This window comes from Cyprinodon tularosa, unplaced genomic scaffold, assembly GCF_016077235.1.
Source record: "Cyprinodon tularosa strain WSP-4 unplaced genomic scaffold, ASM1607723v1 ctg192, whole genome shotgun sequence".
In the NCBI taxonomy this organism is placed as follows: Eukaryota; Metazoa; Chordata; class Actinopteri; order Cyprinodontiformes; family Cyprinodontidae; genus Cyprinodon; species Cyprinodon tularosa.
The window spans coordinates 1,524,709-1,550,975 of record NW_024038688.1 but is presented as its reverse complement, the minus strand read 5'-3'; the positions used below and the strand labels follow the sequence as shown (position 1 = coordinate 1,550,975).

Here is a 26,267-nt window from a genome sequence, read left to right as displayed (position 1 = left end):
CTTGTCAAGGTAACACCTTGGATGGTCTCTAGCCTGCTTTGGAGGTCTGTTTGTTGTTTATATATTTAGCAGACGCTTTAATTCAAAACATTGTACAAAGTACAATGTGACAATGAGTTAGGCATTAGCGTGACGGATCATGTCTAAGGACCCTAACGGACAGCTCATCTCCCTCAGAGGGGATTCAAACTAAGGCTTCCTGTGTGCAAGTCAGGTGAATTACCACTTGAGCTAGCCACTTGCTGTTTTAGTTCTGATCTTAGTAAATAGATGTGCAGGTTTATGGGGCCAAACATTTGAATGCATCCTTTACCCATACCGACTCTCACCCAAAGAAAAATGTATAGGGCATAGAAACTCATGAAATAAATCGTTTATCACATTGAAATACGTCAATAATCTGAATCATTCAAAGCTCCCTGCTAAAAACTTTGAATGGTCTGATACTCAAGGAGTCAACTTGCTTTTCTTCCAATTTTACTTCTTAGGGTCAAGTGGCAGGTGTGGCTGAGTCATTCTTAGGTTCTATAGGACCACAGATCTCTTCCTCAGATGAATCTCTCAGCAGCTTAAGAGGCTCCTGTATGAAGCACCTCAAACACAATGAGCTGGTCTGCCCATGAAGAGCTAAACAGATGGGCTGAAAATGCTCCAACATTGGCTCAATCATAAAACATGGTCAGAATGATAGAATGTTAGCTTGTACAAGCAGGTAGTAACTCATGGCACCTGAATGTCTCATTTAGCCAGCAATTTGTATTACAGAAAAGAGGAATACAGAAAATGTTATTGGGAGATTCTTGAAGAATTCCAAATGACCAAGACCTTGTGGTCACTGAGTCTGGTTTTGATAATAATTATCTGAGCATCTGAAGTTGAAGACTAAAGCAGATTTTAATATTCGTCTTCAGGATCAACACACTTTATGTGATATTTTAAGGAAACGTCCCTTCAGTCACACACATCCTGTTCATAATACTCACTGCTATGGAGCGTCCGGGTATCTCCTCAGTCGGATCACGATGTCTTCGGCAGAGCTGTCTTTCCCTGGAAAATAATCCTCTGTCAATTTGCTCTCATGTTCGTCAACCACAATCAGTCTGATGCCTTTTCCTTGAAGGGAGTCGCTTTGGGTGAGGACATGGATGTCCAGTGCTGTGGCAGGCTGGTTCTTATCACTGATTCCCTCAATGTAGCGCTCTAAGTCCTGCTGCTCAGCCTCAGATAGGGACTGACTTGGTCTTTGGACAGCCTGTTTCATGTGGTTCTTATAAACCTGGTTGTCAAAGAAATTTTGGGTATCAGTCCTGCCCAGTATATTGCTGACAGTGCTTCCAGCAGCGTTGCTGATTTTGTGAATGCAGGCTCTGTTCATGAAGGAGGTCATGTGCCTGGAACAAGCCGCCACCAATGAGTCTAGAACACTTTCTGCCATGATGCTGATGAGGTCGTCTTTAAGGCGTTTCACATCTGGTAACTGCTGCCTTTCATCCAAGGCATATTTTTCATTAGGAAGATCACTCATTGCATTCAACAACTGAGGGATGAATTTATTATTGATGACGTCCTCTGAGGGAAAGGAATCATGTATTTGTTTGCAAATTATTATGTATTTACCCGTTTCGAAAAACTTCATGGCCAACTTCAAGCCTCCGTTTTTCTCCACATGTTGCATTATAGCTCCAGAGGCCTCTGAAAGTCTATCAAGAATGTTCATGATCTTGGTGCAATCCGTCATGAGATCAGGAATGATGCTTCTTGTCAACACGTTAACTGACTGACGCATCTCTCCCTCACACCCTCTGTCAATTCTGAAGCCATCAGACTCCTGTTTCATCGCAGTCTTTGGCACTACTGAGCAGATGAGGCCAGTGAGACGCAATTCCAGAGGACCATTAGCTCTGATCAGTGAAAGCACTTTGGTCTTGAAGGCCTCTCTCAGAAACCTTTTGAACAGTGCTTCAAGACCTTTGTCAGCAGCATAGTTCAGAGTGGTGACACATACTTGCTTCAGCATTTCCTGACCAGCATACTTTGCTGCATGTTTGAAACACTGTTTAACTGTGAAGACAGAGCAGGTCTTAGCCCCAGTGACCAGTCCTTTGGTTCCACTACTCACAGCGCTTACAGCTTTCTTCAGTCTGCTCAGGCCTCCAAAGACCAGAGACGCTACAATGCTGATGGCTTTGGAGATTGCCCACTCTGCCCAGTCAAAGCCTCCCTGTATCATGCCTTTGACCCCATGAATCATGTCAGACACTCCCTCATTGATCAGTCCAAGTCCAAATTGACTCGCGGTGCCACCTGACAGAGTACAGACCAGGACACCAGCTGCTACTTGCAGAACACCCAGACAAAAACACAAAAGGGCATCAATGCAGAACTCAGGTCGCTTCTTAACCTGGAACACCATGCAGAGGCCAAACTCATGGAGGACCATCAGCTCCTTGGTGGTGATTGGATCCTGGTCTCTTGACAGACCGTAGACACTGGAATCCTCTGTTGAAGCCTGGCCGTTGCTGGTTTCAATCTGCTGGAGAGTTTCCAGGGCATTCTCAATGTATCCTTTCCATGCTTTGAAGACGCTCATCCTGGCTTTCATTTGGTGCTGCAGGTTGCCATCTTCGTGGTGGGGGGCAAAGTCTTTGCTCACAGAGAAATTACAGAACATCATGGTGTTGCTTGTCTCTGAAAGATAAGCATCCACTGCACTGTCTGCCTCCCTCAATAACCTCTTTGCCTCTGTTATGTAGTTGCTCTTGCACAAGTTGACTGTGATGTATGCCTGGTTATAAAGAGCCACAGCACTGTAGAAAGGATCGCACTCTGCAGCATTCTGCCAGTAAGATAAAGCTCCATAGTCACTCTCCTCTTTGTTGAGTCGGTGCATGTCGGTTCTGCTTTTGGCCACTTCAATGTAGTCATAGAAACTGCTGCTTTTCCCCTGCAGGAGCTGCTCAGCAGTCTTCTTCAGGTCTCTCAGGAGGTCATCTCTCAGTGTTTTGACCTGATGTTGGCTGATGTGCTCTTCGTGAAGGATGAGCCACAGAGCCCAGGAACCTTTCAAAGCCTTGAGGGCAGCCTGGTAGTCCAACTTTCTACAATGGACCTTAAAACAGGCTGGGATATCCTTCAGCTTCCTTTCTGAAATGTCGCTTCTCTCTTCTTGAGTGTAATTCTTGTCAAAGTCACTGAGAAATTTGCAAAATGTGGAGAACAGCTCCTCCTTAGTTTCAATTTGGAACAGCTCGTTTCTCTCCATGCTGTCTAAGCGGCTGACCTCGAACCCCTCTCTGAGCTGCCTCATGGTTTCCACTGAATGTCCTTGGTATACTGCTGCTAGATGGTCCTGGTTGAGGACCATCTGCACCATTCCTGGGTTACCTTTCCGGGCTGTGCGCCCAAAGACCTGTTTCTCCACGCGGTGACTCCCAGGAAAGTAGGTGAGAAGCACAAAGAGTCCTCCACACTCATTTACTTCCTGGTCCACGTGCACGTCGGTGCCGCGGCCTCCCAGGTTTGTGGCTATGATAATGTGTCCCTGGCCGAACGTCTGCTTCTCAATGTTGTGCTTGGCGCTGATGGTGTACATGGTGATCTTTCTGAGTTTCCTCCCTGGGTCCTGTATTTCAGCCTTTAGCTGGTCTGCAGTCTTAACATCCTCACAGATGATCAGGACAACCTGGCCCCTGTCTGCAGCCCTCCATGCAGCTTTACAGATGGCCTGCATCCAGGCAGGATTCCCTTCTCTCACCTGAACAGCTGGCAGCTCCACCAGCTTCTTATGGCGGTGGGCTGGAATGGCATAACATGCTGTCTTATACTGCCGTCCCAGGAAGGCCTTCTCAGCGAGGGCCCCTAATGTCCCAGAGACACCAAAAATGCCTTTTCCACTGAGGTACCTTTTGAAGAAGTAAACATTGGACATGTAGTTGGTCACGTTGGACAGCTGTGAGATTGCCAGCTGGTGCTTCATCTCCAGAAACTGCTGCAGGCCGTCCCCCCAGCGCTTGTTCTTCTCCAGCACTCCACTGGCCTGAAAATCCACTGGGATGATGGCATCATACTGGTGATTGTCAGAGCCAATTACACCAGCTCTGTCTACTTCCGCAACCTTGTCAATCATGTACTCTCTTCCTGGAGTCATGATGATGGCTTTTAGGGCATTCTCAGCAAAAACTGCCAACTGCTGCTCAACATATTCCTTCAGAAAGGATGGAATCACAATAAATTCCTCGCAGTTCTTCTTTGACTGTAGGGAACATTCACCAGAATATTTAATCTGAGATCTTAACTTGTCAACAGTTGCCTCAATGAGGGATTTTTCAGACATGATTTCACATGCCAGTCCATTCTGGAGCAGAAGCATGCTGACATCCGGGTCTCCAGAAGACAAGCCCCCCCCGAATATTTTGGCTTTGTTGCTGATAAGTAAGTAACAGGCAACAACCATTTTGCTATCTGCTGCATCTGCATTAAGGGCCATGAGCAGCTGGAGCTGTTTTTCGGGTCCCATCTTGGCCATGATGTTCTCAGTGGCCTTGTTCTTGTCATCCTCATTGTCCGACTGTGCTTGTGCTTCCTCCAGTTCATCCAGATCCGTCTGTGAATAAAAGCCCAGCCGCATGCCATGCGCCAGGATGTCGCTTTCTGACAAAGCATCTGACCCGATCCCGGCTTGTTTCAGAGTACTGTGGAAGGGTTGGATCCTGGTTGCCCACTGGATTTCCCCGTTTTCGAACAGCTCTATGGGCCGGCATGCTGAGACCAGGGCCCAAATACCTGACAGGACCTGTTCAACGTGCCTCAGACTGCTGGCCTGGTGGGACAGAAAGGTCACTTGAACCCCGCTGTCAAGTGTCATGTAATCCACTTCATCCGCTATCACACACTCAAAGTCCCTGCACCCTCGAGTGGTTTTCTTCTCAAACTCTTGCCTCAGGATATCTGCTGCAAACGTGCTGACGGTACCGTAGACCACTTGCTTCTGGTAGGCCTCCTCAAGCAGCTCCTCCTGCTTCTCAAAAGAGCCTTTGTCCAGATGTGGGGGCGGTACCGGGGACGAGGTCACACCAAACAGCTCATACAGTTCTTTCCACTCTTGTTGGTCTCGGATGGCAAGCAAAGGAGAGCTCGTCACAATGTCAACCACTGTGCCACGTGCTGCTTGGATCGTAGCAAACATGGCTAACAGACAAGTTTTTCCCTCCCCGGTTCCAATTTCCAGGAGACAACCTTTCTTATCTTGGGAGTGTGGCAGCAGCAGCAGAACTAATGAAGCCAGTTGAGTCAGTCTGGGGAAGTAGCCTTGTACCTTTTCCCCTCTTGAGGTGGTAAAGGTTGTGCATGTCTTCACAGCTATGGACAGCCCAATCAGGACCTCCTTAAGAGTGTCAGTGTTTGGATTGGATAAATCCATGGAGGCTTCCGTTCTTTTCCAGTCTTTAACCCTTTTGGCACTCATTTCTGCTCTCTTGTATTTGGGCAGCTCTTCCTCAACATATATCAGAATACCTTCAAGGAGGGACAGGATTTGCTGTGGGTAGTTCTTGTCCTGCATTTCAGCCATGATGGTGATGGCATCTTTGTCCAACTGGCGTGAAGCACAGCCCTGTATGTAGCTAATAGGGTCTTTGTCTTTCAGTGCAGAGAGAGCCTGTAGGCAGCTCAGCTTGTAGGTGCACACCTTGTGGAGGATTTTTGTGATTTGCATGGGATCCATGTTAAGGGTCCTTCCCATGAACAGCTGGATTTCCTTTGGTGTCCATATGTTATTGAATAGTATTCGGCTTAGGATCTCCTTACTTGCTTTGGGAAGCTGCGAAGTCATATCAAGAACATTTATCAAGACTTTTCTCGCCAATGTTGGACTACTAACATGCAGCTGATCTTGAAGACTAAAGAGAAATGCAATCTTCTTGTCTTGTCCTTCCTCAAACTCTGGCTCAGCCTCCAGTGACACCTTCACCACCGCCTCCAAAACACTGATCTTCTCAGTCAGAGACAGGTCCACATATCTTGTTGCCTGATCCAGAGCCCACTGGGACCAAATGGGGATCTTGTGTTGGCTGAAATATTTCAGTGTCAGCTCATTTTGGAGAGTCTTCATCCTGTTTTCCAGGTTCATCTTCACAACTGTATTCCCTGTAATCTGGTAATTAGACAGAAGTTCTTCAAATTGTTCCTTCACATCACTGATCTGCACAAAGAGAAGAAACAGAACCAGCTGTTTGCACCTTTTCCAATATTCTGATATATTACCCAAACTGACCTGAGCACCTTTCATCCATCAGTCATTCATAATCCATCCATCATCCATCCAGCATCCTTTATCAATCGTAATACGCGCTATTACGCATTATACTGTTGGCTGTTATTGGTTAAGACCACGTGGGCTGTTGGACTTTGCAGCCAATGAAATAAGGTTACAAACAAGGCTACATGTGCCGAGGGTATTTAAAGGGGAAAACATGTTACAGGCTTGCGTTACAGAGACACAGACAGCTGGGGCAGGAGCCATGCATGCAGTACCAAGGTGAATGATAACAACGGTCCTTCTTTTTTTAAAGTTTGGACGCTAATTTTGTTTTATTACAATGTCTAAGGCTGGGGAAAAAATACAGCTCAGAAAAGGATCTGGGGCTTATTTTAGCTTGAAAAGCAGCAGCTTCACTATCTTTTTATAGATTTTTATGCTATTATAGGTGTAAAAACTCTACATTTTGTTATATACACAGATTCTGAAAGAAATTGGAAATACTTGCTTCATAAATGTTTTGTGGTCATCAAAATGCTTCAGTGTTATTCTATGGGTGAAATAGTAAAGCAAAGCATAGTAAAAGCATTTGGCACAATTTGACACATTTGGAGATTTTTGGAGACGCTGGTGAAACCAAGAGTTCAGATCGATTATTTTAGAGAATAAAAAGTCAACTTTGAGTCGTGTTTGAACTGATGCAGCTTGGCATGTGTTCTATTAACCAAATGTATTAATATATTCAGAAACTACAGGGTGTTATCTTTCAAAAAATTTATTGCACATGTAATTTGGGCTTACAGTTCCTAAGTTATTTGCTTTTCCATTTGGGAATGCAAAATAGGTGAGAATTTTCCAAAATGTTTGTAGAATATTCATTCAATTTAGATCTGGATCTGGATTGACATGGCATTAAAAGGCAATTATGTAGGTTCTCTCTGTATTTTTTTGTATATCTAAACCCTGTGAATTTAAATTTACTTTCACCCCCGAGCAGTGGTAACTAAGGGGCAAATTCTCATAAATAGGGCCAAAAGTGCCAAAGTAGAAAGAAGAATGTTTTTGTTCTTTGCTTTTTTGGAGCAATGAAGATTTTATTGATCTGTATGTAATGCATAATTCATAGTAGATCAGGAAGTGTTTGCTATACGATCGAAACCTTATATGTCTAAAAACCATTCCTTTATTAGACATTTGTTTATATAGTTGGTCTGCTATATTAACAAATATGATGTGTTGAACTAGATCTGCTAATTTCAAAGCTTTTGTGAGACACTTTTATAAAGTAGAGAATTATTTCATAAAAAAAGTTTATTTGAATTATAAAAATCAGCTTTCTGCCCAACAGCAATGATAATGATTCTATACCCAGCTATTGTAGTATCTAGGCAAGAGCTGTCAGACTGGTAAAGATCAGGGTTAGGGTTATCCGGTTGTTATTCGAAATGGTAAAGGTTAACTTTTTTTGCAACATAAAACTGACTAAAGCTGACTAAAACTATCACATATTGTAATGACTAAAACGTGACTAAGACAAATAATAGTTTTCATCCTGAAGACTAAGACTTAATCTAAGATGGCTGTCAAAAACAATACTGCATCCATCCATTCATTCCATACATCATCCATCCATCAATCATCCATGCATCCATCATCCATCTATCATCCATGATCCATCATTCATTTATCATCCATCATCAATTCATCATCCATTGTAATCAAACCTCCATCCATCATCCATCCCTATCAATTCATTATCATAATGGGGAGTGGGGTCCAAGTGGTTAGGGCATAGGGCTTGGAATCCTGGGGTTCTGAGTTCAAGCCCCACTCTAACAGACTGTTACTCTTGGTCTCTGACCCCCAGATTCCACATACTCCGTCAGCGCTCCGCTCCGCCCCGCTGACGTACGTCGTGCAGAGCGCTTGTCTTTCATGGAAATCAATGAGAGCTGTTCCACATCCACCGCTACTCCTCCGCACGTCTCCGTCCACGTAAGTCTTCTTCGTCCGTCACCGACAAATTACGGAGCCGAGCTATTTTTTGCTCCGCTCCGGTTCGGCCAGGTCAAGATCCGCAATTGCAATCGCACCAAACAAGAAAAAGAACATCGAGAAACTCCGGTTCGTTAAATTAAAATATAGTAACAACAGATCGGTAACTAGAAATTATAGCGCAATTCTTATATATATAAAAAAAAAAAAAAACTAACACCGTTTATTTAAATGATTGGATCCAAAGTATTGGTTATTCACCAAGCAGGAAGCAGATTTCTCATCTCCATCAAAATATTTTAATGCTATTAGAAATTATTTTAATGCCATCAACAAGAACCATGTACACAAGTTATTAGTGTACATGAAATATGAAGGAGCTGTAAGCACAGTTCCATCTTGTATGTATGTAAACACACACACACACACATATATATACGTACAGTATATATATATCCTCTAGCTTTTTCTCCGCCTCGAGCTTCCTTTCTGAACATACGGCTTTATGATCAGTTCCACGCAAATTAATAGCGATATAATATATCTGACGAAATTGTTTTTATAAGCATTTTTTATTAAAGAATTATAAATACTTCGATAAACATATTTAAATAATTTTAGTGCCAATTAAGGCCTTGATAAAAAAAAAAAGAATGAATTGTAATTATTTTTAATGATCAGCGGAAACCCTGGTTCATCTCGTGCTGCTCTCTACGATCCCCAAGAAACTCAGAGCGGAGCGGACGGGAGCCACAGCGGCGGCTGTAGGCTTTGCTTTGACCTGGTGAGAAGACAGCTAACCAGACTCCACACCGGCAAAGCTGCGGGCCCCGATGGTGTACTCCCCTGGGTGCTCAAAGGCTGTTCCAACCAGCTGTGTGGAATATTTGGCCTAGTCTTCAGTCTGAGCATGCTCCTCCAGAGAGTACATGTGCTGTGGAAGACGTCCTGCCTCGTTCCGGTGCCAAAGACGTCACGCCCTAGCGACCCTCAGGACTAGCACTGACGTCCCATATCATGAAGACCTTTGAGAGGCTAGTCCTGGAGCAGCTAAGGCCCATGGTCAGGCCCTTCACTGATCCACTACAGTTCGCCTACCAGCCCCGCCTGGGAGTTGAGGACAGCATCATCTTCCTGCTGAACACAGTCTACAATCACCTGGACAAGCCGGCGAGCACTGTGAGAATCATGTTCTTCGATTTCTCCAGTGCCTTCAACACCATCCGCCCAGCTCTACTAGGTGAGAAGATGCCAGCCCACCTGCGATGCAGGTGGAGGCCCCCATCGTGTCCTGGATTGTTGATTACCTGATGGGCAGACCACAGTATGTACGCCGACAGAACTGTGTGTCTGACAGGGTGGTCAGCAACATTGGGGCCCCCCAGGGGACTGTCCTCATCCCCTTCCTCTTCACTCTTTTCACCTCGGACTTCAGCTATTGCTCTGAGTCCTGCCACCTTCAGACGTTTTCTGATGACTCAGCAATTGTTGGCTGCATTGAAAAGGGTGAGGAGAGTGAATACAGGACCGTGGTGGGCAACTTTGTCACTTGGAGTGAGCTGAACCACCTGCAGCTCAACGTGACAAAGACTAAGGAGCTCATAGTGGATCTGAGAAGGACCAAAACACCTGTGACCCCTGTTTCCATCCAGGGGGTTCCTGTTGACACTGTGGAGGAGTATAAGTACCTGGGAGTGTACTTTAACAATAAGTTGGACTGGACTAGAAACACCGAGGCGGTCTACAAAAAGGGCCAAAGCCGACTATTCTTCCTGAGGAGGCTGAAGTCCTTTAACATCTGTGGGACGAAGCTGAGGATGTTTTATGAGTCAGTTGTTGCTAACAAGCTCTTCTTCGCTGTCACATGCTGGGTCAGTGGGCTGAGGGTCGCTGAAAACAACAGACTGAACAAACTGATCAGGAGGGCCGGTGATGTTGTGGGGGAGCAGCTGGACAGCCTGACCACCGTTGCAGAGAGGAGGATGCTGTCCAGGTTTCAGTCCATCTTAGACAATGACTCACATCCTCTCCACGACACACTGGTCCAGCAGACGAGCTCCTTCAGCAGAAGACTCCTCCTACCCAGATGCACCACAGAGCGCCACAGGAAATCATTGGTCATCAATATATATATCGCCTCCCTAAAGTAATTCAGCCCCCCCCCCCCGTAATTGACATTTATGCACTATTTTTGCATGCCACGTATCACTTTACTTGGATTTATCACTTTACTTGGACTTTTCACTTTACTTGGACTTAGTTTTTACATATGCATAGATATACTTACAGATATATATATATACAGAAGAGATATATGTGTATATATTTGATCTCTTTTTATTCTTATTTTTTATCTTTATTATATTGTATAGTTGGATGTGTGTATATATCATGTAAAACTGTAACTGGAGTATGTAACAAAAGTAATTTCCCTCTGGGATTATTAAAGTATTTCTGATTCTGATTCTGATTATCAAGCATCCATCTACCATCAATCTGCCATCCATCATCCATTTCTCATCTATCATCCATAAATTCATCAGCAGCCCCTCTCTGCTCCATGGTACCTTGGAGAGCAGAACTGCTTTAGCTGGAACCCAGTTAAACCTACCTCATCCCTCTCTATGTCAGCAGAGTGGTCTTCCACCATCTGATGAAGGACCAGGGTCTGCTGGTGGTGGGACATTCGCTCTTTGTGCTTTTGTTGCTCCTGAAGCATCTCCTTAGCCTTACAGAGCTTTCTCCTGGAAGCGTCATTCTCCTTTTCAATCTGCATTTGGATCCTCATATTTTCTAACCTCTCCCTTTGTTGCCTCTCCTGCTCTCTTCTTTCTAGTTCTTTTTTTTCCTGTTCAATCTGTTCTTGGATTCTCCTCATTCGTTCCAGCTCTGCCTGGCGCCTTTTTTCTTCTTGTTCTCTCCTTTGTTGCTCCTCTCGCTGGCGTTTTGCTTCTCGCTTCTCTTCTTCAATCCTTCCTGCCAAAAAAAAAACATCATCAGCAGTTTTTTCACTTTGTCATACCTCTGCTATCCAAATGGAAAACGGGTGGTTTATTGTGTTTTTATCTCTTTAGGCAAGATTTCTTTTTTGCAAAAATCCTTTTTATTTCCAAAAACAAGAAGTATACATAAATATAAGCATAAAAGAGGATTTTTGGTCAGTAGGCTGTCTGTAACAGGATGACTCCTCCTACATTACTGAGCTTGAAAATCTCCAGATGAGACCAGAAAGAGGCTGAGATGCTCTCCTGATCTCAGACTTCCTGATTTGAAGAATACTGTTGAATCAAAAGAAACAGGCCAAAGAATTCTTGAGATGATGTCCAGACAGGAAGCTCTGGATGTGGACCCCATGGGCTGGAGGACCAAAGGTCAGGAGACATGGAGGTCCAGCTAAATCCAGCCCATGGAAGCAGGAGGGGGACTCCGTTTAACGGTTGTTTTTTTTTTCTTGTTTGACTCTTTCCTCCTTCTAGGTCTCATAGTAGGCCTTCTTATATATCTTTAAATATTAAAGTTTTGTCATGAGGATTGTTACAGGTGCAGGTTTATCTGATGGAGACAGACTTTAGTCCTCATTCCAGACTCAGAGGGCTAGAAACTGTTGATCATCTGTCTGTCTGTCTGACTAGCCTTTGCAGTTTGAGCTCGGCGGCCAGCAGAGGGCAGCAGTTGGGTTAACTGTGGCCTCCAAACAGAGATGACTACAGTAGGACCTGCTCAGTATAGTCTCCTCGCCCCACCTCTGGTATAAGGTCCGCTCCTACAGGAGGCACCTCCACTGAGATAAGCTCCTCCTTCTAATGGTGCCATTCTTTGAGAAAGGCTCAGCCACCTCCACCAGGAGACCCCGCCTCTGGCAAAAGTAGCACACCCCCGCCACACCACCACCAACACACACACCCTAGAAGACCCCTCCTTTGGGTTAAGCTCCGCCCCCAGGAGGCCCCGCCTCTGGGATTGGCACTGCTGCATGGAAGGTGGATGGACACTAGATCCTGATGATAAACTGATGCTAATGAAACACAAACAGACTCAGACTTACCAAAGTGGGGACACGTGTCCACCACCTGACCAGATGAGTTGTTGACCAGTTCAAAAAGCTGCCGGTTGCTGCTCTCTCTGATGGTGAATGAGTTTCCTTCGCCCCAACATTTTAGGTCCCAGTTTGAGTGATCTTCAAATCGAAACCACAGCTCATGGTAGTGAGCAAATCTTTCAGAATATTTTTCTGTGCTGTTTCTGTATAATCTACAGACGTCTTGGGAAACCTAAGAGAGGAGGAAAATGACTAAATGATCCCACACAGAAAGAGAGCTGCCTTCTTTAGATGAGACTGACCTTTCTCCCTTTGTCAAACACCCAGACGTAAGGAGTGTTGTTGGTCACCGAGCCCCCGTTCCCCATGGTTGAGATCTGAAAGGAGACAGCAGCTCTCAGCACTCACTCAGGCGGCTGACCAACCCTCTAAAAGTCATCAGTCTTTGTCCAAAAGCACTAAAAACAACAACACACTTGTTAACTGGAAATAATCAAACAGGGGGTCAAAGCACCAGGAAACTGACCCAGATGCTAGTGGATCGGGGCCAGGGTCACCTCATAAGCTACCTGGGTCAGGGTTAATTTTTCTTTTTGTTTTCAAGCTTTTTTTTTTGTTTTCATTATCATAAGTACAGAGCAACAAAATTCACTCTCTGCATTTAATCCATCCCCTTGGGGAGCAGAGGATTGCCTTTTGCGGCGCCCGGGGAGCAGTGTAGGGGTTAAGGGTCAGTGGGTTTCAAACACAACTTCAGTATTCAAAGCTCTACAGGTCCTTCTCAAAATATTAGCGTATTGTGATAAAGGTAATTATTTTCCATAATGTAATGATAAAACTTGAACATTCATATATTTTAGATTCATTGCACACTAATAGAAATATTTCAAGTCTTTTATTGTTTTAATAATAATGATTTTGGCATAGAGCTCATGAAAACCCCAAATTCCTATCTCACAAAGTTGGCATATTTCATCCGACCAATAAAAGAAAAGCATTATTAATACAAAAAGAAGTAAACCTTGAAATAATTATGTACAGTTATGCAATCAATATTGGGTCTGGAATGACTGCTTCAATCAGCCTGTGGCACTGCTTATACTTTGAGAAGGACCCATATGCTCTAATCACTAGAACACCACTCCCCTAAAGTTTAGGGTCAGGGTTAGTTTAGGGTTGGGGTACGAATATTTTAAATTTAAATTTTGAATTTCTGCCTTTTGCCTATAGCTCTGATTTCCCCAAAATTATCTCTATTCCAGCAGATATTACAGACAGAAATGGAAACATGACCTGATGCAGCACTAAGAGAACCAGAGAAAGCAGTTAGGCTGTAAAAGTTTGTCAGCAGCTCCCACATCTGCACTAACACTTCCTGAGTGGTGTTTCCCTCCTCGGAGCTGAAGGCTGTTTCCCCTGGACCCACTGTGGACTCACCTCAGAGGGAGAGTTGCTCTGTTCAGCAGCTGGACTCAGAAGCTGAACGAGGACCAGCAAGACTCAGAGGCTGTACAAGGACTCGCAGGACTCGGATGCTCCACGAGGACCTGGCTCCCCTGCAGCCTCAGCCTGCCCCATTTATGAGCCTTTAACAGCCAATCAGGGCAAAGCAGAGCTCTGACATCAGCATCTGGGGAAACTAGTTTCACTTTCCTTCTGACGGGCAGAGAGAAGAGTTTACCTCCTAAAAGTACAGAGCAGCTTTCAGAGTTTCTCTGCTTCTTCTCTCAATTCAATTCAACTTAGTTGATTTCTAAAGCACCAGTTCACAACAGATGTCATCTCAGGGCACTTTACAGTTCACCAGATTATTCAGTCAGATTGGTTCAAAGTTTTCTATTTAAGGAAAACCAATTGGTTGCATTGACTCATTAACTCGAAGGCAATCCTTCACACAATCTCAGTTTAGAGCAGTTTTTTTGTCCAGTCCAGACTCAGAAAAAAACAAACCTAACTCAAGGGCTGAGCCAGTGTTGTGTCACGTGACTTCCTGTAAACTCAGTAGGCAGCTCCTGGGACTAAGCAGTCCCAGGAGCTTATCTTTGTGGGGAACCCTCAGAGGACCCTGGAGAAGGTCTGCGACTGGTCCTACACCCAGCAGAATGAGTCCACAGCATGACCACACCCTCTACCTGACCCGCCAGGAATTTAGCTCCTCCGGCTTGCAAGGCCCCCAGAGGACCCAGGCAACAGGACCTGACCCAGGCCCAGGAAGCAGGATCTGACCTGGTCCCAGTACCCAGTGAGCAAGACCTGACCCAGGCCCAGGACCGAGGGAGCAGGACCTGACCCAGGCCCAGGGAGCAGGATCTGACCTGGTCCCAGTACCCAGTGAGCAAGACCTGACCCAGGCCCAGGACCCAGGGAGCAGGACCTGACTTGGTCCCAGTACCCAGGGAGCAGGACCTGACCCAGGCCCCAGAGAGCAGGACCTGACCCAGGCCCAGGACCCAGAGAGCAGGACCTGACCTGGTCCCAGTACCCAGGGAGCAGGACCTGACCCAGGCCCAGGACCCGGGGAGCAGGACCTGACCCAGGCCCAGGACCCAGGGAACAGGACCTGACTTGGTCCCAGTACCCAGGGAGCAGGACCTGACCCAGGCCCAGGACCCGGGGAGCAGGACCTGACCCAGGCCCAGGACCCAGGGAGCAGGACCTGACCCAGGCCCAGGACCCAGGGAACAGGACCTGACTGGGTCCCAGTACCCAGGGAGCAGGACCTGACCCAGGCCCAGGACCCAGGGAGCAGGACCTGACCCAGGCCCAGGACCCAGGGAGCAGGACCTGACCTGGTCCCAGTACCCAGGAAGCAGGACCTGACCCAGGCCCAGGACCCAGGGAGCAGGACCTGACCTTGTCCCAGGACCCAGGCAGCAGGACCTGGCTCAGGCCAAGGCAACAGGATTCAGGGAACCATGGCCCATGCCCAGAACCCAGGCAGCAGCACCACAGCCCAGGACCTATGAACAGGACCCATGGAGCAGGACCCGTGCTCTGGATTTTCTGGTTCATAAAAAAAAAAAAAAACTAACTCAAGGGCTGAGCCAGTGATGTGTCACATGACTTCCTGCAAACTCAGGAATGATTTCAGAGAAACTGAGTTGTATTTCATGGGTCAAAGGTCATGGTGTTAGCAGACACACCCTGGGGCAGTGAGGCTATGCATCCAGAACCAGGCGCTGATGTCATGGGCGTGCTTTGCCCAGATTGGCTTATAAAGGCAGCAGGCTTAAGCTGCAGTAGAGCCGGGTCCTTGTGGTTGCTCTTTTCTCTGCTCGACCACAGGACCCACACAGCTTCCTGCCCAGGTCAAAGGTACCCCGGAGAACCAGAGCTGGTCCATCTGTGGTTCCACACTGATGGAACGAGCTCAAAAATTATCAGAACATTAAAAAGACAGACAGATTGTTGAGAGAGTTTCCTGCATGAGTCTGTTTGGCTGTCAGGTGTGTTTTCTGCTGACTCTGCTGGTCTTTCGTTCTTTCACCTGCCCCTGCTCTGTATTAGGACCACATGGAGCAGGAGGTTCCTACAGTAATTTGGTCGGGATCAAGTTTTTGCATTGTTTTAATTCAAAGTTTTTAAACATTTGGGGTTTTATTAACTGATTCTGGTGACTTTTTGTAGTACAAATTTCTTGTGTTTGGGAAGCCAGCTTGGTGGCACCTGTTATTACATTTCCTTAATGAGTGACAGGTCATTTATTGTCTCTTCTATCTGATCCAGATCCTCGGCATCATGTCTTCTGTTTATGTTTGATCTGAGGCTCAGTGTTCTCTTTTGACTGTCCTGACCAGGACTCATAAACCTTATCAGGATCCTCTGGCGATGCTTTATGATGTATGTTTGTTATTAACTGAGCAGGGTGATAATACTGGCAGACGGACAGCCATAAGGGGCCCTAAACATGATTCTAATTCTAACCCTAAACATGATCCTTGTCATGATTTTACTAAAGTTCAGACCCAAATGCAGAAGACCAAACAGGGAGACCAGGGAAAAGGTTTAACAGATTTATTAGGAAATTGTGAGGAATCCAGTGTTGCTCTGAACACTGCTCAACCGGAACTGAAAAGTGAGGGGAAGACACAGCAGTTAATTCAGGCTCAGTGGGAAATTTGATTTGTGAACTTGAAGAGGAGGATTTGATACACTATATTGCCAAAAGTATTTGCTCACCCATCCAAATTATTGGAATCAGGTGTTCCAATCACTTCCATGGCCACAGGTGTATAAATTCAAGCACCTAGGCATGCAGACTGTTTTTACAAACATTTGTGAAAGAATGGGTCGCTCTCAGGAGCTCAGTGAATTCCAGCGTGGAACTGTGATAGGATGCCACCTGTGCAACAAATCCAGTCGTGAAATTTCCTCGCTCCTAAATATTCCACAGTCAACTGTCAGCTGTATTATAAGAAAATGGAAGTGTTTGGGAACGACAGCAACTCAGCCACGAAGTGGTAGGCCACGTAAACTGACGGAGCGGGGTCAGCGGATGCTGACGCGCATAGTGCGAAGAGGTCGCCAACTTTCTGCAGAGTCAATCACTACAGACCTCCAAACTTCATGTGGCCTTCAGATTAGCTCAAGAACAGTGCGCAGAGAGCTTCATGGAATGGGTTTCCATGGTCGAGCAGCTGCATCCAAGCCATACATCACCAAGTGCAATGCAAAGCGTCGGATGCGGTGGTGTAAAGCACGCCGCCACTGGACTCTAGAGCAGTGGAGACGCGTTCTCTGGAGTGACGAATCGCGCTTCTCCATCTGGCAATCTGATGGACGGGTCTGGGTTTGGCGGTTGCCAGGAGAACGGTACTTGTCTGACTGCATTGTGCCAAGTGTAAAGTTTGTTGGAGGGGGGATTATGGTGTGGGGTTGTTTTTCAGGAGCTGGGCTTGGCCCCTTAGTTCCAGTGAAAGGAACTCTGAATCCTTCAGCATCCCAAGACATTTTGGACAATTCCATGCTCCCAACTTTGTGGGAACAGTTTGGAGCTGGCCCCTTCCTCTTCCAACATGACTGTGCACCAGTGCACAAAGCAAGGTCCATAAAGACATGGATGACAGAGTCTGGTGTGGATGAACTTGACTGGCCTGCACAGAGTCCTGACCTCAACCCGATAGAACACCTTTGGGATGAATTAGAGCGGAGACTGAGAGCCAGGCCTTCTCGTCCAACATCAGTGTGCAACCTCACAAATGCGCTTCTGGAAGAATGGTCAAAAATTCCCATAAACACACTCCTAAATCTTGTGGACAGCCTTCCCAGAAGAGTTGAAGCTGTTCTAGCTGCAAAGGGTGGACCGACGTCATATTGAAACCTATGGATTAGGAACGGGATGTCACTTAAGCTCATATGTGAGTCAAGGCAGGTGAGCAAATACTTTTGGCAATATAGTGTAGCTGACTCACATTTCCAGAGAAGTTGTTGACTCTTTGGTCTCCAGTCTGTGTGCTGTTGTTCCAGTGTTTGTCTGGTTCAGTGGAGAGCGGACAGGGTTTACCCAGAATGCGGTTGTTTGTAGATGAAGTGAGAAACTGACTGCCACTCAGATTTCCTGCTCAGTTTGAAGCTCAGATGATCCTTCAAGGGAGAGAAGGTCCGCAACATCCAGTGTGCAGGATGACTTCCTGCCGAGAGGCAAAGACAAAAACAATGTTAAGAGTCAGGTTGACAAAAACTCAGTTTGACTCAGCAAAACTCAGCTTGGCTAGAGTATCCAAAACTGGGAAACAGTAGCGGAGTGAAAGATCACTGGAGACGCTCTAAGCAGTCCGTCAAAATATGATTACCCCGGTGACGTGCGGTGAGGTTCATGGTTGGTGAGGCACTAACCCCTTTAGAGTCCCAGGCCATTTCCCAATATGTGTTGTTGTTATTCATTCTCGTGCTCAGCCTCAGCCCTAGTCCAATTCACAAGAACAGCAGACAGAGAACGGACTACGTCCCCGGATATTGTTCTCACCCCTTCCTCTTTACTGAATATGCATCAGAGCAGAAAATAATATAAGACAATAATATAATATGAGTATAGCCCCCATTGTCGCAGCACAAAAATTACGGGCGCCATCTTTGCGAGGTCGACCTGCAACCCTAACCTGCTGGTTCACGCAGAACAGAAGAGTGCTTCAGCTTTGTGCAGAATATTTTTGTTTTAATCGCTGGATTGTTGACATCAGGGCTCGACAGATAACTTTGTGAAGGCATCAGAGCTTTGGAAAACACTACTTAATAAACAGCATATACACACTATTATACACGATTATTTTGCAAATTGTTTAATCAGTCAATAATTTTTTTCAATTAAACGATTAATAATCAGATTACTAATAGAAGATTTTTTAAAGAAATTAAACCAGTTAAAAAATATCTTTTTCATTTGAAGAGTTCTGGATAGAGTATATTGATGGCAGAAAATATTTTTCTTTTGTCATAAATGCAAAATGTTGATAAATTTTTTCCACGATTTTGATAAAATTATTGCTCTAAGTGGGTGGATCTGTCAGCCAAAAATCATTTTATAAACCCCTGTTACTTCAATTAATGAATAATCAATAACCAAATACTTCAAAGGCGGCAATTGTGTTACAAACACAGTGATAACAGTCCTCTGAACCTGGAGAATGTGTGTAAATATATATATTAACGAGACCAACCATGATGAAGCTGCAGGATTTCCGGGCTCATTCTGATTCAGTTCTACATGTGGAACCAAAGAAATATCAGGAAACACCTGGAGGGAGTAAAACCAAATAAGTACGGATCAACCCTTACAGAAGATGGTCCTCACAGTGACATATGGTGGAGGAAGCATCATGCTGTGGGACCAACTTTCTACAGATGGATTCAGATTTTTTCACCAAAACAGTCAGTTTGAACCCAAAACCTTCAGGTGTCTGCCAGGAGATGAAGTAGAAGGTTTCAGTTTTCAGCATCACTGAGTTCAGCTTAAATCAACATGAAGAACAGATCATGAGAGGAAGGCTACATCTTTAGAACTGCTGAGGAACATTTAGGAGCTAAACCTGCAGGATATGTCCTCTTGATTGAAAGCTTTAGAGAAGTTCTGCTGGGTGCTGTGGACCGGAACCAGGTTAAAGATGTACAAATTAGCATCTCCTTCATACAGTTGTACTTTTTCACTTTTATCAGCAGGATTTATCAGGTTCACATTACAGACAGAGAAGGGATGCCAGTTTGATAAGTAGATATATCCTAAGAGGTTTCCTGCTTCATTTGAACACCGTTTCCTATGCTGAGCTCTGTGGGCGTCAAACAATGAGCAGTTTATTTAACCACTGAATATTTGCATTGCTCAAGCAGTGACACATTTCTGTCTCTTAGAAATCCCATCAGTTGCATCAGACCTGCTCTGTTTGCAGAGTATCTCCCTGCTGCTATGATTACATGCAGATGGGGGTATCCTGGGAAATGTGCGAATCAGCTGAGTCTCCCTCCTGCTTTAACAAAAAACTTTTTGTCTGACATGGAAATGGACCAACAGGCTTCTACATTAGGAGATTTTTCCTGTTCAGTGGTTAAAAATGAAAAATAAAAAAAAAATTTAAAAAACTGATCATTTGGAAACAGGATCTGGAAAACTCATTTATGCATTTATCTTAAGTAGAATAGTTCACTGCAACACTCTCTACATAGGTTTTACCTTAAAAGTCCATCAGGCAGCTTCTATCCGTATTCTCACTAGAATTAAGAAAGTAGAGCACATCAGCCCGGTTCTGAAGTCTTTCCACTGGCTCCCTGTATCTCAGAGAATAGACTTAAATCCTTCTGTTAGTCTAGAAATCAAGGAATAGATCAGCACCTCAATCCGTAACAGATCTGTTGTTAGTGGATCAACCTCCCAGACCACTCAGGTCTTCTAGTTCAAGTCTACTCTGTCCACCCAGAACTAGAACCAAACATGGAGAAGCAGCATCTAGTTCTTATGCTCCACTTATCTGAAACTCCCAGAAGGCTGGAAAAGAGCTGAAAGTTGAAGTTAGAAAAAAAAAATTAGTTTAGAGCTGCCTTTGACTATTAAAGCTAAAATAATAAATGATGTATTTTCAGTTTAAGGTTGTGGTCCAACTGGTTGATTGGTTTTACCTATATTTTTATCTTTATTTGCTTTTATTCTCCTTTATTTTTCTTCAATTGTATTATCCAAATAATGTAAAGCACTTTGAATGTTCCATGTAATAAAATGTGCTTCATAGATAAAGCCTGACAGCCAGAAAACAGGACTTCAGCTGCAAGAAGGTGATTCCTGAAGGACTGAGAATGTCATGACTTTGTTTGTAATAACCTTCATAAAGCCTGGAAGTAAAATCTTTCCAGCAGTGTTTTTAAACCTGGTCCTCGGGAATAGGATGGGCTGGTGGTGAATTCTGATAGTATGATAACTTTAGGCAAAAATGAAAACAGTTTCATGAAACTATGATTACAGCTCTGTACCTGAATTGTCTAAATAAAAAAAATGAAATGGTTGGTGATTTGAAAAGGACAAAACTCTCAGACCAAATCTGAGCGGAGTGGTGTCTGCAGTTCAATGCAGTGAGGAATGCTCTGATCTTTATATTGGAGAAACCAAACAATCTCTCCACAGATGCATGGCCCAACACAGAAGAGCGCCCTCCTCTGGACAAGACTCTTAGGTACATCTACACCTTATGGAGAAAGAACACTCTTTGGAGGACCAGAATGTTTACATTTTGGACAAAAAAAGTAGGTGGTTTGAGAGGAGCGTGAAGGAAGCCATCTATGCTAAGAAAGAAAAAAAAACACCTTAAACAGAGGAGGTGGACTCAGGTTTCAGCTTTCAAAAAACTACAATGCAGCAATGCAGTTGATTCCTTCCTGCTATCATCGCAACCCCAACGGCTTTACAGGGGAACAGAAGACGTTGCCTATTCAGCCAGGCCAACAATTCCCTTTAACGACCCCCCCTTTCAGAGACAAACACAGGTATGGGGCAGTGCAGAGTAACAACAAAAGGGGTGGACCTATTAATCTGTTTCAATTTGCATGTTTTCTAAGCAAAAACAAGGTTTTGTTGGGCTGCTGGATAAAACCTGGAACTCAACGCTATTTCTGACATGTTGAATTGAAAAAGCTTCCTGGATGGAAGAGAAACGTCTTCAAACTTGGAAACAAAGTCCAATGGACTTATAAATGTTTCGGATGCTTACCGAATTGTTGACTAATCTTCACCGAAGCCTCTATAGTTAGATTTTACTCATCAGTGGACGCTGCTCAGAGATCACAGGAGTCCTGCCAAAATGTAGCTCCCATGCAGGCACTCACTCACCTTTAGATGAATATTAATATGATTTCTGTCACTTATAGATACATGATTCCAAACATAAAGACGCCACAAAAATTACAATCATCAACTTATGTGGACAAAGAGTGTAGCAGATCTGGTTCTTCAGGCTGCTAACTTTTTACCAACACAGTCACCAAGCTGTCGGCCTCAAAAACACAGTGGAATTAGTTTCATTAATGCCTAATGGAAACCGTAGCTTGTTCATTTCAAGACAATAAAAACTTTACATTTAATTATCTTGAATAGCGCTGGATGATACTCCTGCAGATGCAAATTATCTGTATTGTTTCCTCCTGATGTCACTGTTTGAAAGTATAAAGGCCAACCTTCTTCCTGTAAGCTGTCCATCTTCTTGCAGTGGTATTCCTACTGTAATATGCCTTTTATGAAAAACCTTCAGTCAACCTGTAGCGTAGCAGCTACTGGGGACCCGTTGGGGCCATTTCTCACATGGTATGAGAGAAGAGTTCAGTGGTTGACATGGGCCAGCCGTGAAACAGCTAGCCAGCCAAAGTCTACTGCAGAATTCCAGAATCAGATGATTGCACTGGCTGCTCAGACACTAAATTTAGGCCCAAAATACATCAGTGACCTCTTGACCCAGTATGAACCTACTAGACCCCTCAGGTTATCCGGATCCGGCCTGTTATCAGTTCGCAGAGTCAGTACCAGACATGGAGAGGCTGCGTTCAGCTTCTATGCTCCACATGTCTGGAACCAACTCCCAGAAAGTCTCAGATTAGCTGAAACACTTAGTTTATATAAATTCAGGCTGAAGACCCACCTGTTCTCAGCTGCATTTACATAGATTCTATTCAAAAGTTAAAATTCGCACGTCTCTGTATTCTCTTTTTTAATCTTAAATGTTTTTAATTTTGAATTACGCTTTTAATTGTTTTTTAATTGTTTTCTCTCCCTTTTGCTTATAATGTTTTTTGTAAAGCACTTTGAATTGTTCTGTACATGAAATGTGCTATACAAATAAACTTGCCTTGCCTTGCCTAAATAGAGCAAAGGTAGGATAATTACCCATTTATCTGAGTAAGGTGTTTGAAGCGAAAAAAGGAGCTAAAACGTGGAGGACAGGGGGACCTGAGGAGCTTTGGGAAGCTGCTTTTTGAAGTTTGACCCTGGACTCGGTCCCACGTTGTTAAATTTTGTATTTTTGGTGAAATGTATGTGACGGAGCAAAACAATGAACAACAAGGAAAATGATCCAAAGTTTCTTAAATCTGAACGAATAAAAATCTTTAAAAATGTGGCAGACATGCATTTATCCCCCATTACTCTGACACAGCCAGATAAAATCCAGAGCAACTCTCTTAGTTTAACCAGGAAATATCAGTTTGTTGTTGACATGGAATGAGACAGGAAATTACTCTACAATACATTTCTCTCTAAATCCAGATTGATCCTTTAGGAGCCTCATCGTGTGACTCTTATCTGTGTCTGTGGTGAGAAGAGGTTCACAGGAAAACATGCAGAGTGACCAGATAGCAGCGGTGTGTTTAGTTTAAGGTAAACTTCTGGGGTAAAATCCACACAGATGATTCAACCTCCTTCATTGGACTCACAGGGAAGTTTTCCTTCTGTTCAACTGCTGACGGAACCTGAAGAAAAGTTTCCAACTGAGCCACCAGAGGGAGAGCAAAGAGACAGAAACACAGAGTTTAGTAGAAGAGTTGTGGTTATTACAGGAACATGAGGCTTCTTAAACATAATTAGTTTTACTTTTATCTAGCTTTAAAATCTAATCCTGGATCATTTCTTTCAGGAACCTTCTCTCTGGGTTTGCATGAACAAACATTTCTGAACATGATATGTTTTTGTCCTTCAGCTCTACACTCATTTAGCAGAACTTCTCACTTCCTGAATAGTAATATTATTTAATTTGTAGCTGAAAAACACTCCAACTTGCCAGAGTCCTTTTTATTTGCTCATTCCTTTGGTTGATGTGGCGCCATCTGCTGAAACCTTCAATATACAACATCAAAGAGGTGTTCTCCATCTTTAGGACCTTTCCTGATATGATCCAACAATCAAAAAAATTATTCAAGCCCCTCTTTGAGGTGACACAATTTCTTACCATTCAACATACCTAAATTAATTGGTTACAGAATTATTTAGAAATATTTAATTGATATAACACATTATGTATAAATATTTTATGTATGATGCAAAGTAACATAAATTCTTGAGTTCGCTATAAGGCTGCCTTGTGAGCTTAGAGTTCAAATTCAAAATTTCCCCCAATTTAACTGATGGACCCTTGGATGGACCCCTTCAATTCCTTTTTAAACATCAATATTTACACTAAATTCTTTCTGTCATGTATTGTGGACATTAGGACCTAAAGAGAAGCGCCATCTCCTAGCCAGAGCCTGTAATTCAGTGAAAGGGTGGAATCAGAGTAAATGAATATGCAAGAGGGAGTCAATCCAGTGGCTGGTAGTTGGAGGGGATTTCGCTGGTAGTTGGAGGGAAGTCGGTTGCTATTTGGCTGGGAACGGCCATTTTGAATGGCTGCTAAACTACAAGGATGGTCTTTCAAGTGAACCCAAAAATTTTAGGTTACTTTGCAATGCTCATGAAAATTGGTCCTTTTTAAGATTACTTTCTTTAAGTCGGAGCACTTTGGGCAGAGAACATGCCAGCATGGCTATGTTCAGTTCATAAGACTTTCTCATCTCCTAATTTTTGTCATGATCATGACTCTGAGAGCCTGCCTAATTGCTAATTTCATTCACCTTCCTAACTCTACCTGGTTTCCAATTATCTCTCATCTAATCCGCCTACTTCTGTTTGTTTATATACAGCTGTTGTTGTTGAGATCATTGCTCATGCTTTAGTTCAAGTTCTCGTTCTCAGGGGCCAGTGGTGAGAGAGATTTTTAGTGTTTCATAGTGTTCCTGTTTTCCTGATCATGTCCTGCCTCTTATCCAATGAGCGTGCCTGTTCCTGTCTTGGCTCAGTGGAGAGAGTGGTTACAGCATCTCGTAGTCGTCCTATTATCCTGACTTGTTCTGCCTTTCAACTACTTAACCTGACTGTTCCCATCTGAGCGTTCCGCCTGAACTCTCTGTTGGACACCTGGAACCCTGAACCAGCCTGTTCCTGTTCCATCGGTATCCCTGACTGGGCTTCGGACTTCTAGGCATCTCAGCCTTCCTGATCTGATCTGTTTCTCGGACTTGGCTGTGTCTCGGACTCATGCTTGCCCTCTGGGACTGTAGCATCGGGGACACTCTGGGTGGTGCCTGCCACATCTAATTGGCAGCCCTCGATCCTACTGCGTTTAATGGAGGTAGACTGAACTGTCATCCAGGTAAGTGACTCATATGGATAATCATCTTCCCTCAGATTATCATGGTCAGACGCTGCAGATCCACAGCCCGCTTCTGTTATGTCTTTAGACTAAACACTTGTTATCCCACAGTCTGTCTTGCCTGAATGCTGGTTCCTTCTGTCATGCTTCATGACAAATTTGTATCACACTTAAAGGTATAGTAAAGTATTTTCATGAATTTCTAATAAAAAAAAAAACGCCCTTTCCACTTAAAAAAATTATTGAACATGCGCAACCCCGTACCCACTAATGAAGATTTGTAATTTTTCCAGTATGTCAGACTCACCAACGGTAAGTGAAAATGGGAATGAGCACGTAGGACAGCCTTACTTAACATATCATTAGAATGATTGACTATAGGGAGGACAAATTATTTTAATGATGCATAAAGTATCAGACCACCAAATTCTACCAGACACAGTGGTAGGTGTCAAAAGATTTATTCCCTGAGCTCTGCAGGTAAAGTAGGGAACTAATCAGCAACAGCTGCAGGAACCTCTGGAGAGGAGAGATCGGGTTAGTGGCTGAACTGTTCTTAGGTTTCAATGGATCACTCAAAAACTAAGCCAATAACCTGAAAGTCCCAAGGGAGGGAAGAGTACTACAGTTGATGTGTGCTTCTCTGTAAATGTCAGAGAGGCGTGGTCCAGCAGTGATGTCACAGAATCAGAATCAGACATATTTTACGTTACACGCTCCAGATATGCAAACATATATATATATATATATATAACAACAAATATATATATATACAACAAACCTCACAAAATAGGCGTACATACTGTGGTCTGCCCATCAGGTAATCAACAATCAAGGACATGATGGGGGCCTCCACCTGCATCGCAGGCATCTTCTCACCCAGAAGATCCGGGCCGATGGTGTTGAAGGCACTAGGAAAATCAAAGAACATGATTATTTCTCACAGTACTCGCCGGTTTGTCCAGATGATTGTAGGCTCAGCAGGAATATGATGCTGTCCTCAACTCCCAGGCGGGGCTGGTAGGTCAACTGTAGTGGATCAGTGAAGGGCCTGACCATGGCCCTTAGCTGCTCCAGGACTAGCCTATCAAAGGTCTTCATGATATGGGACATCAGTGCCACCAGTCTGTAATCCTAAGGGTCGCTAAGGTATGGCGTCTTTGGCACAGGAACGAAGCAGGACATCTTCCACAGCACGGGGACTCTCTGGAGGAGCATACTCAGACTGAAGACTGGGCTAAGTATTCCACACAACTGATAGAAACAAACTTTGAGGATCCTGGGGAATACACTATCGGGGCCTGCAGCTTTGCTGGAGTGGAGTCTG

At 44.3% G+C, this 26,267-nt stretch overlaps 1 protein-coding gene across 1 annotated transcript; it reads right to left on the bottom strand.

Moving 5' to 3' along the window:
* Positions 1-985: 985 nt before the first annotated feature.
* Positions 986-12,749, bottom strand: LOC119782408. The gene is made up of 4 exons (XM_038283358.1): positions 12,593-12,749; positions 12,297-12,522; positions 10,863-11,227; positions 986-6,199 (listed from the first exon to the last, which is right to left on the bottom strand). The coding sequence occupies exons 1-4, from the start codon at positions 12,656-12,658 to the stop codon at positions 986-988; spliced, it is 5,871 nt and encodes a 1,956-aa protein (XP_038139286.1). The 5' UTR covers positions 12,659-12,749.
* Positions 12,750-26,267: the final 13,518 nt, after the last annotated feature.